This window comes from Salmo trutta, chromosome 28 (genome assembly GCF_901001165.1).
Source record: "Salmo trutta chromosome 28, fSalTru1.1, whole genome shotgun sequence".
NCBI lineage: Eukaryota > Metazoa > Chordata > Actinopteri > Salmoniformes > Salmonidae > Salmo > Salmo trutta.
Genome location: NC_042984.1, coordinates 10,388,948 through 10,402,790, shown reverse-complemented (window position 1 = coordinate 10,402,790; position 13,843 = coordinate 10,388,948). Strand labels below are relative to the sequence as shown.

Sequence of the window (13,843 nt, the reverse complement as noted above, 5' to 3'; positions counted from 1 at the left end):
GATATGTATAGGGGTTAGGTGACAGGGATACAGGAGTGATAGAGGTAGATATGTATAGGGGACAGGGATACAGGAGTGATGGAGGTAGATATGTATAGGGGACAGGGATACAGGAGTGATAGAGGTAGATATGTATAGGGGACAGGGATACAGGAGTGATAGAGGTAGATATGTATAGGGGACAGGGATACAGGAGTGATGGAGGTAGATATGTATAGGGGACAGGGATACAGGAGTGATAGAGGTAGATATGTATAGGGGACAGGGATACTGGAGTGATGGAGGTAGATATGTATAGGGGACAGGGATACTGGAGTGATAGAGGTAGATATGTATAGGGGACAGGGATACTGGAGTGATGGAGGTAGATATGTATAGGGGACAGGGATACTGGAGTGATGGAGGTAGATATGTATAGGGGACAGGGATACTGGAGTGATAGAGGTAGATATGTATAGGGGACAGGGATACTGGAGTGATGGAGGTAGATATGTATAGGGGACAGGGATACTGGAGTGATAGAGGTAGATATGTATAGGGGACAGGGATACTGGAGTGATAGAGGTAGATACAGCTCCAAAAGGATCGTATGAATCTACATTGTGTGTGTGTGTCTGTACCTGATCTGTAGCGGTCGTCCCTGGCCCCACCGCTGCGGTTTCTGCGCCCCCCAGAGGAAGATGAGGGGCCAGGGGCTTCAGGACTACAGTCACGGCTGGCTTCACCACTGGTTGGGCCAGAGGACGCCTGCTGCTGGATGTCTGAGAGAGCCAGCACCACACCTGGACAGAGAGAGAGGATGGTCAGCACCTGGCTCTAACACACACACACACACACACACACACACACACACACACACACACACACACACACACACACACACACACACACACACACACACACACACACACACACACACACACACACACCAAGGAGATGAAAGCTCCGAGGCACAGACAGAACAAGCAGCAGGTGACCTTTCAGGTTCAAAGCATTCAAATGCCAGCTCTGACGACCAACGTTCCACATCACCAACGTTCCACATCACCAACGTTCCACATCACCAACGTTCCATACGGAAGCAACATCAGATGGTGCCACACCTTGAGAAACCTGGGATTTTCCTGGAGTCATTTTCCAGGTAATTAAACAATCGTTTGATATGTAATGCACTGGAGCAGGGTTCCCCAGTAGACAGGATTTTATTTGGCCACACCACAAACTGACACACACTGGATATGGACATCATCCAGTGGCAGTCTGTTGGCCGACTCAGGGCTTTCCATGGACATCATCCAGTGGCAGTCTGTTGGCCGACTCAGGGCTTTCCATGGACATCATCCAGTGGCAGTCTGTTGGCCGACTCAGGGCTTTCCATGGACATCGTCCGGTGGCAGTCTGTTGGCCGACTCAGGGCTTTCCATGGACATCATCCAGTGGCAGTCTGTTGGCCGACTCAGGGCTTTCCATGGACATCATCCTGTGGCAGTCTGTTGGCCGACTCAGGGCTTTCCATGGACATCATCCAGTGGCAGTCTGTTGGCCGACTCAGGGCTTTCCATGGACATCGTCCGGTGGCAGTCTGTTGGCCGACTCAGGGCTTTCCATGGACATCATCCAGTGGCAGTCTGTTGGCCGACTCAGGGCTTTCCATGGACATCATCCTGTGGCAGTCTGTTGGCCGACTCAGGGCTTTCCATGGACATCATCCAGTGGCAGTCTGTTGGCCGACTCAGGGCTTTCCATGGACATCGTCCGGTGGCAGTCTGTTGGCCGACTCAGGGCTTTCCATGGACATCATCCAGTGGCAGTCTGTTGGCCGACTCAGGGCTTTCCATGGACATCATCCAGTGGCAGTCTGTTGGCCGACTCAGGGCTTTCCATGGACATCGTCCGGTGGCAGTCTGTTGGCCGACTCAGGGCTTTCCATGGACATCATCCAGTGGCAGTCTGTTGGCCGACTCAGGGCTTTCCATGGACATCATCCAGTGGCAGTCTGTTGGCCGACTCAGGGCTTTCCATGGACACTGACTGGAACTGACCCGATTAGAGCAAGAGGGGTAACAATGGTAGACTACACCCCAGCTAGTGACTAACCCACGGGGGACCAGTACATGGGACCAGTACGGAGAAAAAAAAAGAAATGTATGCATTCACTACTGTAAGTCGCTCTGGATAAGAGCGTCTGCTAAAGGACTAAAATGTAAATGTAAATGTAACTGCCACACCTAGAAATTGGACAAGGACAAGAAAGTTTGACGTGAATGGTGTTCAAGGAACACCAGGCTAGCTGCATTTCATACATGTTAGGGTTAGTCATTGTAAATAAGAATTTGTTCTTAAAGGACTTGCCTAGTTAAATAACAGTTAAAATACAATTTTAAAAAGTTAGAGCAATGATGACGCTGTTCCTTCATCCACCACTAGAGTGCAGCAGAGAGCCATGAACTCTCTCATCGCCACTGGAACAGACAGGGAGGTCGAAAAGATTTGGGAAAACAATCATGTCCACTGTCACCTTAATGGATTGGGGGGGGGGTTACAATACAGTTAGGCCTACCTACTATTTGTGGAACAGTTTTGGTTTCTCTGTGCATTCTTTCCCCATAAAAATGACTTTGAAGTCTTTATTGAAGACTCATCTCTTCAGTAGGTCCTATGATTGAGTGTAGTCTGGCCCAGGAGTGTGAAGGTGAACGGAAAGGCACTGGAGCAACGAACCGCCCTTGCTGTCTCTGCCTGGCTGGTTCCCCTCTCTCCACTGGGATTCTCTGCCTCTAACCCTATTACTTACTGGTGCTCTTCCATGCCGTCCCTAAGAGGGGTGCGTCACTTGAGTGGGTTGAGTCACTGACGTGGTCTTCCTGTCTGGGTTGGTGCCCCCCCCTTGGGTTGTGCCATGGCGGAGATCTTTATGGGCTATACTCGGCCTTGTCTCAGGATGGTAAGTTGGTGGTTGAAGATATCCCTCTAGTGGTGTGGGGGCTGTGCTTTGGCAAAGTGGGTGGGGTTATATCCTGCCTGTTTGGCCCTGTCCGGGGGTATCATCGGATGGGGCCACAGTCTCCTGACCCCTCCTGTCTCAGCCTCCAGTATTTATGCTGCAATAGTTTATGTGTCGGGGGGCTAGGGTCAGTCTGTTATATCTGGAGTATTTCTCCTGTCTTATCCGGTGTCCTGTGTGAATTTAAGTATGCTCTCTCTAATTCTTTCTTTCTCGGAGGACCTGAGCCCTAGGACCATGCCTCAGGACAACCTGGCCTGATGACTCCTTGCTGTCCCCAGTCCACCTGGCCGTGCTGCTGCTCCAGTTTCAACTATTCTGCCTGCGGCTATGGAACCCTGACCTGTTCACTGGATGTGCTACCTGTCCCAGACCTGCTGTTTTCAACTCTCTAGAGACAGCAGGAGCGGTAGAGATACTCTCAATGATCGGCTATGAAAAGCCAACTGACACTTACTCCTGAGGTGCTGACCTGTTGCACCCTCGACAACCACTGTGATTATTATTATATGACCCTGCTGGTCATTTACATGTACATTTACGAACATTTGAACATCTTGGCCATGTTCTGTTATAATCTCCACCCGGCACAGCCAGAAGAGGACTGGCCACCCCTCATAGCCTGGTTCCTCTCTAGGTTTCTTCCTAGGTTCTGGCCTTTCTAGGGAGTTTTTCCTAGCCACCGTGCTTCTACACCTGCATTGCTTGGTGTTTGGGGTTTCAGGCTGGGCTTCTGTACAGCACTTTGAGATATCAGCTGATCTAAGAAGGGCTATATAAATACATTTGATTTGATTTGACTTGTTGGTGCAAAACTGACATAGTTGATGAGCTTGGTCATTGCCATCAGTTAAATTGAAAAGGCATGTGTTGGAGTCTGGGGTTAGGGGTGTTGGAGTCTGGGGTTAGGGGGGTTGGAGTCTGGGGTTAGGGGGGTTGGAGTCTGGGGTTAGGGGGTTGGAGTCTGGGGTTAGGGGGGTTGGAGTCTGGGGTTAGGGGGGTTGGAGTCTGGGGTTAGGGGGGTGGAGTCTGGGGTTAGGGGGTTGGAGTCTGGGTTAGGGGGTTGGAGTCTGGGGTTAGGGGGGTTGGAGTCTGGGGTTAGGGGGGTTGGAGTCTGGGGTTAGGGGGTTGGAGTCTGGGGTTAGGGGGGTTGGAGTCTGGGGTTAGGGGGGTTGGAGTCTGGGGTTAGGGGGGTTGGAGTCTGGGGTTAGGCTGAAAACTCTATGCTTCTGTGTCACCTGCCCCAGTAAGGAGACATATGGATTATAAATGTCAAGATGAGTCAGAGTAGAAGAGGATTATGAGGATGACAGAGGAGAAGGAAGAGGGAATAGGAGAAGGAAGAGGGAATAGGAGAAGGAAGAGGGAATAGGAGAAGGAAGAGGGAATAGGAGAAGGAAGAGGGAATAGGAGAAGGAAGAGGGAATAGGAGAAGGAAGAGGGAATAGGAGAAGGAAGAGGGAATAGGAGAAGGAAGAGGGAATAGGAGAAGGAAGAGGGAATAGGAGAAGGAAGAGGGAATAGGAGAAGGAAGAGGGAATAGGAGAAGGAAGAGGGAATAGGAGAAGGAAGAGGGAATAGGAGAAGGAAGAGGAGAAGAGGAAGGAAGTGAAAGATGAGAAGGGGAAGGAATAAGACGGAAAGTATAAGAGATAGATAAACTACAAACTGATGATCTGAGGGAGGAAGAGGATAAACTACAAACTGATGATCTGAGGGAGGAAGAGGATAAACTACAAACTGATGATCTGAGGGAGGAAGAGGAAGATGAAAGGAGAAAGAAGAGGAGGAAGAAATGTCTTACTGGTGATCTGAGGGAGGAAGAGGAAGATGAAAGGGGAAAGAAGAGGAGGAAGAAATGTGTCTTACTGGTGATCTGAGGGAGGAAGGGGCCCAGCAGCTTGGCTCGTTTCTTCTCATAGCCCTTCTGTGTGATGTCACCTAGCAGAGAAGAAGAGAAGAGAACACGATACACACACATTAGTCAGTCACCACACCAACACTACCATCAATCAACAAAACACACAGTCACCAGTCAGTCACCACACCAACACTACCATCAATCAACAAAACACACAGTCACCAGTCAGTCACCACACCAACACTACCAACAATCAACAAAACACACAGTCACCAGTCAGTCACCACACCAACACTACCAACAATCAACAAAACACACAGTCACCAGTCAGTCACCACACCAACACTACCATCAATCAACAAAACACACAGTCACCAGTCAGTCACCACAGCAACACTACCATCAATCAACAAAACACACAGTCACCAGTCAGTCACCACACCAACAATCAACAAGACACACACAGTCACCAGTCAGTCACCACACCAACACTACCATCAATCAAGACATAAGACCTCGAGACAACCCAGACAGAACACCAACTCTAAAGTCTCTGTCTACAGTCATCACACTTCCCCCCTGTATTGTTCCTGGTTCATTGACCGGGATAGACATGAAATGAGGAGGGAGACAGAGGACATCGTGTATAGAAGTGTTGGGGCTGGGAATCCGTCGCCCGTAGGGGCTGGGAATCCGTCCTGCGTAGGGGCTGGGAATCCGTCGCCCGTAGGGGCTGGGAATCCGTCGCGCGCAGGGGCTGGGAACCCGTCGCCCGTAGGGGCTGGGAACCCGTCGCCCGTAGGGGCTGGGAACCCGTCGCCCGTAGGGGCTGGGAACCCGTCGCCCGTAGGGGGCTGGGAATCCGTCGCCCGTAGGGGGCTGGGAACCCGTCGCCCGTAGGGGCTGGGAACCCGTCGCCCGTAGGGGCTGGGAATCCGTCGCCCGTAGGCAGGGGACTGCATAGGTGCCTAGAGCAGTGACTTTAACCACTCAACCAAACTCAGGCATCATAACACACTTCTGAAACCTTACAGGGGATGTGCTGTCAGCTTTGGTGGTTTGGCCCTGAACAACACTCCCACTACTACAGAGTAAATCCACACATTCCCTAAACTCCCCCCAAAAGCACACACACATCCCCTTGCGTGACCAGCGATAGCATCACACGGAGCGATAGGAGTGGGGTGAGTCGAAAGGCTTGCACACATTGCACCGAACACCCCCCCACATGAGAACAAGTGCCCCCCCCCCCCCCCGTGTCAGGCAGCTCAGAATAGAGGAAGATAAACATGTGATGAGAGAGACGTGTTGGTCAGGGAAGTGAGAGAGAACATAACAGTGTTTCAAATAACAATGGAAAGAGAGAGAGAGAGAGGGGGGGAGAAGTAGAGGGACAGGATAGAGGGGGGAGGAGGAGAGGGGGAGAGAGGGAGGGGGAGAGTCAGAGTGGAACAGTCTACTCCAACCAAATGGAGAGGCCTTAGAAACTGCCTCCAGCTGTTCAGAGGTAATTAAAATACAGTAGCCTGCGTATGTAAAGAATGATAAAACACTAAAAGATCACAAAACGAAGCTTCTTATGGAAAATCAAGACACTTTTTGCTGACTATTATAAAAATGGGAATATCAGCAACCTCATCTTCCACACAGACCATCCCCTGGTACAGTGCTGTATTAACCAGACCATCCCCTGGTACAGTGCTATATTAACCAGACCATCCCCTGGTACAGTGCTGTATTAACCAGACCATCCCCTGGTACAGTGCTATATTAACTAGACCATCCCCTGGCACAGTGCTATATTAACCAGACCATCCCCTGGCATGACACAGTGCTATATTAACCAGACCATCCCCTGGCATGACACAGTGCTATATTAACCAGACCATCCCCTGGTACAGTGCTATATTAACCAGACCATCCCCTGGTACAGTGTTATATTAACCAGACCATCCCCTGGCATGACACAGTGCTATATTAACCAGACCATCCCCTGGCATGGCACAGTGCTATATTAACCAGACCATCCCTGGCATGGCACAGTGCTATATTAACCAGACCATCCCCTGGTACAGTGCTATATTAACCAGACCATCCCCTGGCACAGTGCTATATTAACCAGACCATCCCCTGGCACAGTGCTATATTAACCAGACCATCCCATGGCACAGTGCTATATTAACCAGACCATCCCCTGTCATGGCACAGTGCTATATTAACCAGACCATCCCCTGGCATGGCACAGTGCTATATTAACCAGACCATCCCCTGGTACAGTGCTATATTAACCAGACCATCCCCTGGCACAGTGCTATATTAACCAGACCATCCCCTGGCACAGTGCTATATTAACCAGACCATCCCCTGGCATGACACAGTGCTATATTAACCAGACCATCCCCTGGCATGGCACAGTGCTATATTAACCAGACCATCCCCTGGTACAGTGCTATATTAACCAGACCATCCCCTGGCACAGTGCTATATTAACCAGACCATCCCCTGGCATGACACAGTGCTATATTAACCAGACCATCCCCTGGCATGACACAGTGCTATATTAACCAGACCATCCCCTGGCATGACACAGTGCTATATTAACCAGACCATCCCTGGCATGGCACAGTGTTATATTAACACAGACCATCTCCTGGCATGACACAGTGCTATATTAACCAGACCATCCCCTGGCATGGCACAGTGCTATATTAACCAGACCATCCCCTGGCACAGTGCTATATTAACCAGACCATCCCCTGGCATGACACAGTGCTATATTAACCAGACCATCCCCTGGCATGACACAGTGCTATATTAACCAGACCATTCCTGGCATGGCACAGTGTTATATTAACACAGACCATCTCCTGGCATGACACAGTGCTATATTAACCAGACCATCCCCTGGCATGGCACAGTGCTATATTAACCAGACCATCCCCTGGCATGGTACAGTGCTATATTAACACAGACCATCCCCTGGCACAGTGCTATATTAACCAGACCATCCCCTGGCATGGCACAGTGCTATATTAACCAGACCATCCCCTGGCATGGCACAGTGTTATATTAACCAGACCATCCCCTGGCATGACACAGTGCTATATTAACTAGACCATCCCCTGGCACAGTGCTATATTAACCAGACCATCCCCTGGCATGACACAGTGCTATATTAACCAGACCATCCCCTGGCATGACACAGTGCTATATTAACCAGACCATCCCTGGCATGGCACAGTGTTATATTAACACAGACCATCTCCTGGCATGACACAGTGCTATATTAACCAGACCATCCCCTGGCATGGCACAGTGCTATATTAACCAGACCATCCCCTGGCATGACACAGTGCTATATTAACACAGACCATCCCCTGGCATGACACAGTGCTATATTAACACAGACCATCCCCTGGCACAGTGCTATATTAACCAGACCATCCCCTGGCATGGCACAGTGCTATATTAACCAGACCATCCCCTGGCATGACACAGTGCTATATTAACCAGACCATCCCCTGGCATGACACAGTGCTATATTAACCAGACCATCCCCTGCCAGGGGATGGTCTGGTTAATATAGCACTGTGCCATGCCCGTGGATGGTCTGGTTAATATAGCTGGCATGGCACAGTGCTATATTAACCAGACCATCCCCTGGCACAGTGCTATATTAACCAGACCATCCCCTGGCACAGTGCTATATTAACCAGACCATCCCCTGGCATGACACAGTGCTATATTAACCAGACCATCCCCTGGCATGACACAGTGCTATATTAACCACACCATCCCCTGGCATGGCACAGTGTTATATTAACCAGACCATCCCCTGGCATAGTACAGTGCTATATTAACCAGACCATCCCCTGGCAGGGCACAGTGCTATATTAACCAGACCATCCCCTGGCATGGCACAGTGCTATATTAACACACTACCCCTCTGTTAAGGGGAGGGGGGGGGGGGGTTAACGAGGGGTGGAAACTTAGGATACTAGACAACGAGGACTCTGGGTCAGCTAATATAAATCTCTATAAGTCAGGAACAGTATTGATAGAGGGCAACCCCCCCAAACAGTTTCAGCTGGACTTTCACCTAATCAAAGAATTATCCCAGCAGGAGAAGCTCTCCCTGGAGAAAGATACCCCCACCCCGAGTGGGTCAGACCTCTTCATTATATAACCCCACAGACCAGCAACCCCCAGACCTCTTCATTATATAACCCCACAGACCAGCAACCCCCAGACCTCTTCATTATATAACCCCACAGACCAGCAACCCCCAGACCTCTTCATTATATAACCCCACAGACCAGCAACCCCCAGACCTCTTCATTATATAACCCCACAGACCAGCAACCCCCAGACCTCTTCATTATATAACCCCACAGACCAGCAACCCCCAGACCTCTTCATTATATAACCCCACAGACCAGCAACCCCCAGACCTCTTCATTATATAACCCCACAGACCAGCAACCCCCAGACCTCTTCATTATATAACCCCACAGACCAGCAACCCCCGACCTCTTCATTATATAACCCCCAGACCTCTTCATTATATAACCCCACAGACCTCTTCATTATATAACCCCACAGACCAGCAAGCCCCGACCTCTTCATTATATAACCCCCAGACCTCTTCATTATATAACCCCACAGACCTCTTCATTATATAACCCCACAGACCAGCAACCCCAAGACCTCTTCATTATATAACCCCACAGACCAGCAACCCCCAGACCTCTTCATTATATAACCCCACAGACCAGCAAGCCCCGACCTCTTCATTATATAACCCCCAGACCTCTTCATTATATAACCCCACAGACCTCTTCATTATATAACCCCACAGACCAGCAAGCCCCGACCTCTTCACTATATAACCCCCAGACCTCTTCATTATATAACCCCACAGACCTCTTCATTATATAACCCCACAGACCAGCAACCCCAAGACCTCTTCATTATATAACCCCACAGACCAGCAACCCCCAGACCTCTTCATTATATAACCCCACAGACCAGCAACCCCCAGACCTCTTTATTATATAACCCCCAGACCAGCAACCCCAAGACCTCTTCATTATATAACCCCACAGACCAGCAACCCCAAGACCTTTTTATTATATAACCCCACAGACCAGCAACCCCAAGACCTCTTCATTATATAACCCCACAGACCAGCAACCCCCAGACCTCTTCATTATATAACCCCACAGACCAGCAACCCCAAGACCTCTTCATTATATAACCCCACAGACCAGCAACCCCCAGACCTCTTCATTATATAACCCCACAGACCAGCAACCCCCAGACCTCTTCATTATATAACCCCCCAGACCTCTTCATTATATAACCCCACAGACCAGCAACCCCCAGACCTCTTCATTATATAACCCCCCAGACCAGCAACCCCAAGCAGAAAGTCAACCTCCCAGCACAGAGTACTACTCCCTCATTGAAATGAAGGATACATTTACCCAGCTGGAGTAAACAACAACACCCCCTTAACCAGACCTGGAGAGCTGGAGGTATAGAGAGACATCTGTACTCTGGACTGTGGTGAGACAACTTCAACAGGAGAAAGAGCTGGAGGTAGAGAGAGACATATCTGTACTCTGGACTGTGGTGAGACAACTTCAACAGGAGAAAGAGCTGAAGGTGGAGAAGAACAGAGCAATAGAGGAGAGGATAAGACTGCTGGAGGAGAGGGTGAGGGGGATGGAGAGAGAGGATCAGACTGCTGGAGGAGAGGGTGAGGGGGATGGAGGAGAGGGTCAGACTGCTGGAGGAGAAGGTGAGGGGGATGGAGGAGAGGATCAGACTGCTGGAGGAGAAGGTGAGGGGGATGGAGGAGAGGATCAGACTGCTGGAGGAGAGGGTGAGGGGGATGGAGGGAGAGGATCAGACTGCTGGAGGAGAGGGTGAGGGGGATGGAGGAGAGGATCAGACTGCTGGAGGAGAAGGTGAGGGGGATGGAGGAGAGGATCAGACTGCTGGAGGAGAGGGTGAGGGGGATGGAGGGAGAGGATCAGACTGCTGGAGGAGAGGGTGAGGGGGATGGAGGAGAGGATCAGACTGCTGGAGGTGAGGGTGAGGAGGATGGAGGGAGAGGATCAGACTGCTGGAGGAGAGGGTGAGGGGGATGGAGGAGAGGATAAGACTGCTGGAGGAGAGGGTGAGGGGGATGGAGGGAGAGGATCAGACTGCTGGAGGAGAGGGTGAGGAGGGTGGAGGGAGAGGATCAGACTGCTGGAGGAGAGGGTGAGGGGGACGGAGGAGAGGATCAGACTGCTGGAGGAGAGGGTGAGGGGGACGGAGGGAGAGGATCAGACTGCTGGAGGAGAGGGTGAGGGGGATGGAGGGAGAGGATCAGACTGCTGGAGGAGAGGGTGAGGGGGATGGAGGAGAGGATCAGACTGCTGGAGGAGAGGGTGAGGGGGATGGAGGGAGAGGATCAGACTGCTGGAGGAGAGGATCAGACTGCTGGAGGAGAGGGTGAGGAGGCTGGAGGGAGAGGATCTGACTGCTGGAGGAGAGGGTGAGGGGGAAGGAGGGAGAGGATCAGACTGCTGGAGGAGAGGGTGAGGGGGATGGAGGGAGAGGATCAGACTTCTGGAGGAGAGGATCAGACTGCTGGAGGAGAGGGTGAGGGGGACGGAGGAGAGGCTCAGACTGCTGGAGGAGAGGATCAGACTGCTGGAGGAGAGGGTGAGGGAGATGGAGGGAGAGGATCAGACTGCTGGAGGAGAGGGTGAGGGGCATGGAGGGGGAGGATCAGACTGCTGGAGGAGCGGGTGAGGGGGATGGAGGAGAGGATCAGACTGCTGGAGGAGAGGGTGAGGGGGATGGAGGAGAGGATCAGACTGCTGGAGGAGAGGATCAGACTGCTGGAGGAGAGGGTGAGGGGGATGGAGGAGAGGATCAGACTGCTGGAGGAGAGGGTGAGGGGGATGGAGGGAGAGGATCAGACTGCTGGAGGAGGGGGTGAGGAGGATGGAGGGAGAGGATCAGACTGCTGGAGGAGAGGGTGAGGGGGATGGAGGAGAGGATAAGACTGCTGGAGGAGAGGGTGAGGGGGTGGGAGGAGAGGATCAGACTGCTGGAGGAGAGGGTGAGGGGGATGGTGGACAGGATCAGACTGCTGGAGGGTGAGGGGGATGGAGGAGAGGATCAGACTGCTGGAGGAGAGGGTGAGGGGGATGGAGGAGAGGATCAGACTGCTGGAGGACAGGTAGAAGGGGGATGGCGTGTGACAGAGAACAACCCACTAGAGAGGTGGCCACTCCCACAGAGAAGCCAGCAGAACAGCCCACCTCAGCTCCCGACAAAAGTCTCCACACCACAGCAGAACAGTCCTCAGACCCTGACCACGTCTACACCACAGCAGAACAGTCCCCAGACCCTGACCACGTCTACACCACAGCAGAACAGTCCCCAGACCCTGACCGCGTCTACACCACAGCAGAACAGTCCCCAGACCCTGACCGCGTCTACACCACAGCAGAACAGCCCCCAGACCCTGACCGCGTCTACATCACAGCAGAACAGTCCTCAGACCCTGACCACGTCTACATCACAGCAGAACAGTCCCCAGACCCTGACTGCGTCTACACCACAGCAGAACAGTCCCCAGACCCTGACCACGTCTACACCACAGCAGAACAGTCCCCAGACCCTGACCGCGTCTACACCACAGCAGAACAGTCCCCAGACCCTGACCACGTCTACACCACAGCAGAACAGTCCACAGACCCTGACCGCGTCTACACCACAGCAGAACAGTCCCCAGACCCTGACCACGTCTACACCACAGCAGAACAGTCCCCAGACCCTGACCACGTCTACACCACAGCAGAACAGTCCCCAGACCCTGACCGCGTCTACACCACAGCAGAACAGTCCCCAGACCCTGACCACGTCTACACCACAGCAGAACAGTCCACAGACCCTGACCGCGTCTACACCACAGCAGAACAGTCCCCAGACCCTGACCACGTCTACACCACAGCAGAACAGTCCCCAGACCCTGACCGCGTCTACACCACAAGCAGAACAGTCCCCAGACCCTGACCGCGTCTACACCACAGCAGAACAGTCCCCAGACCCTGACCGCGTCTACACCACAGCAGAACAGTCCTCAGACCCTGACCGCGTCTACACCACAGCAGAACAGTCCTCAGACCCTGACCGCGTCTACATCACAGCAGAACAGTCCCCAGACCCTGACCGCGTCTACACCACAGCAGAACAGTCCCCAGACCCTGACCACGTCTACACCACAGCAGAACAGTCCCCAGACCCTGACCACGTCTACACCACAGCAGAACAGTCCCCAGACCCTGACCATGTCTACACCACAGCAGAACAGTCCCCAGACCCTGACCACGTCTACACCACAGCAGAACAGTCCCCAGACCCTGACCGCGTCTACACCACAGCAGAACAGTCCCAGACCCTGACCGCGTCTACACCACAGCAGAACAGTCCCCAGACCCTGACCACGTCTACACCACAGCAGAACAGTCCTCAGACCCTGACCACGTCTACACCACAGCAGAACAGTCCCCAGACCCTGACCGCGTCTACACCACAGCAGAACAGTCCTCAGACCCTGACCGCGTCTACACCACAGCAGAACAGTCCCCAGACCCTGACCGCGTCTACACCACAGCAGAACAGTCCCCAGACCCTGACCGCGTCTACACCACAGCAGAACAGTCCCCAGACCCTGACCACGTCTACACCACAGCAGAACAGTCCTCAGACCCTGACCACGTCTACACCACAGCAGAACAGTCCTCAGACCCTGACCACGTCTACACCACAGCAGAACAGTCCAACCCAGACCCTGACCACGTCTACACCACAGCAGAACAGTCCAACCCAGACCCTGACCACATCTACACCACAGCAGAACAGTCCAACCGAGACCCTGACCACGTCTACACCACAGCAGAACAGTCCTCAGA

The 13,843-nt window shown here is 52.4% G+C and overlaps 1 protein-coding gene across 2 annotated transcripts in view; it reads right to left on the bottom strand.

The window, feature by feature from the left end:
- The window catches only part of dip2ba (disco-interacting protein 2 homolog Ba), a 103,339-nt gene that overhangs the window by 44,988 nt on the left and 44,508 nt on the right, over positions 1–13,843 (bottom strand). For both annotated transcript variants that reach the window (XM_029718575.1, XM_029718576.1), the window contains exons 2-3: positions 4,874–4,945; positions 621–782 (exon numbers count right to left, since the gene is read on the bottom strand). In XM_029718575.1, the coding sequence (XP_029574435.1) occupies positions 621–782; positions 4,874–4,945 (234 nt within the window). The remainder of the gene's footprint in view (positions 1–620; positions 783–4,873; positions 4,946–13,843) is intronic.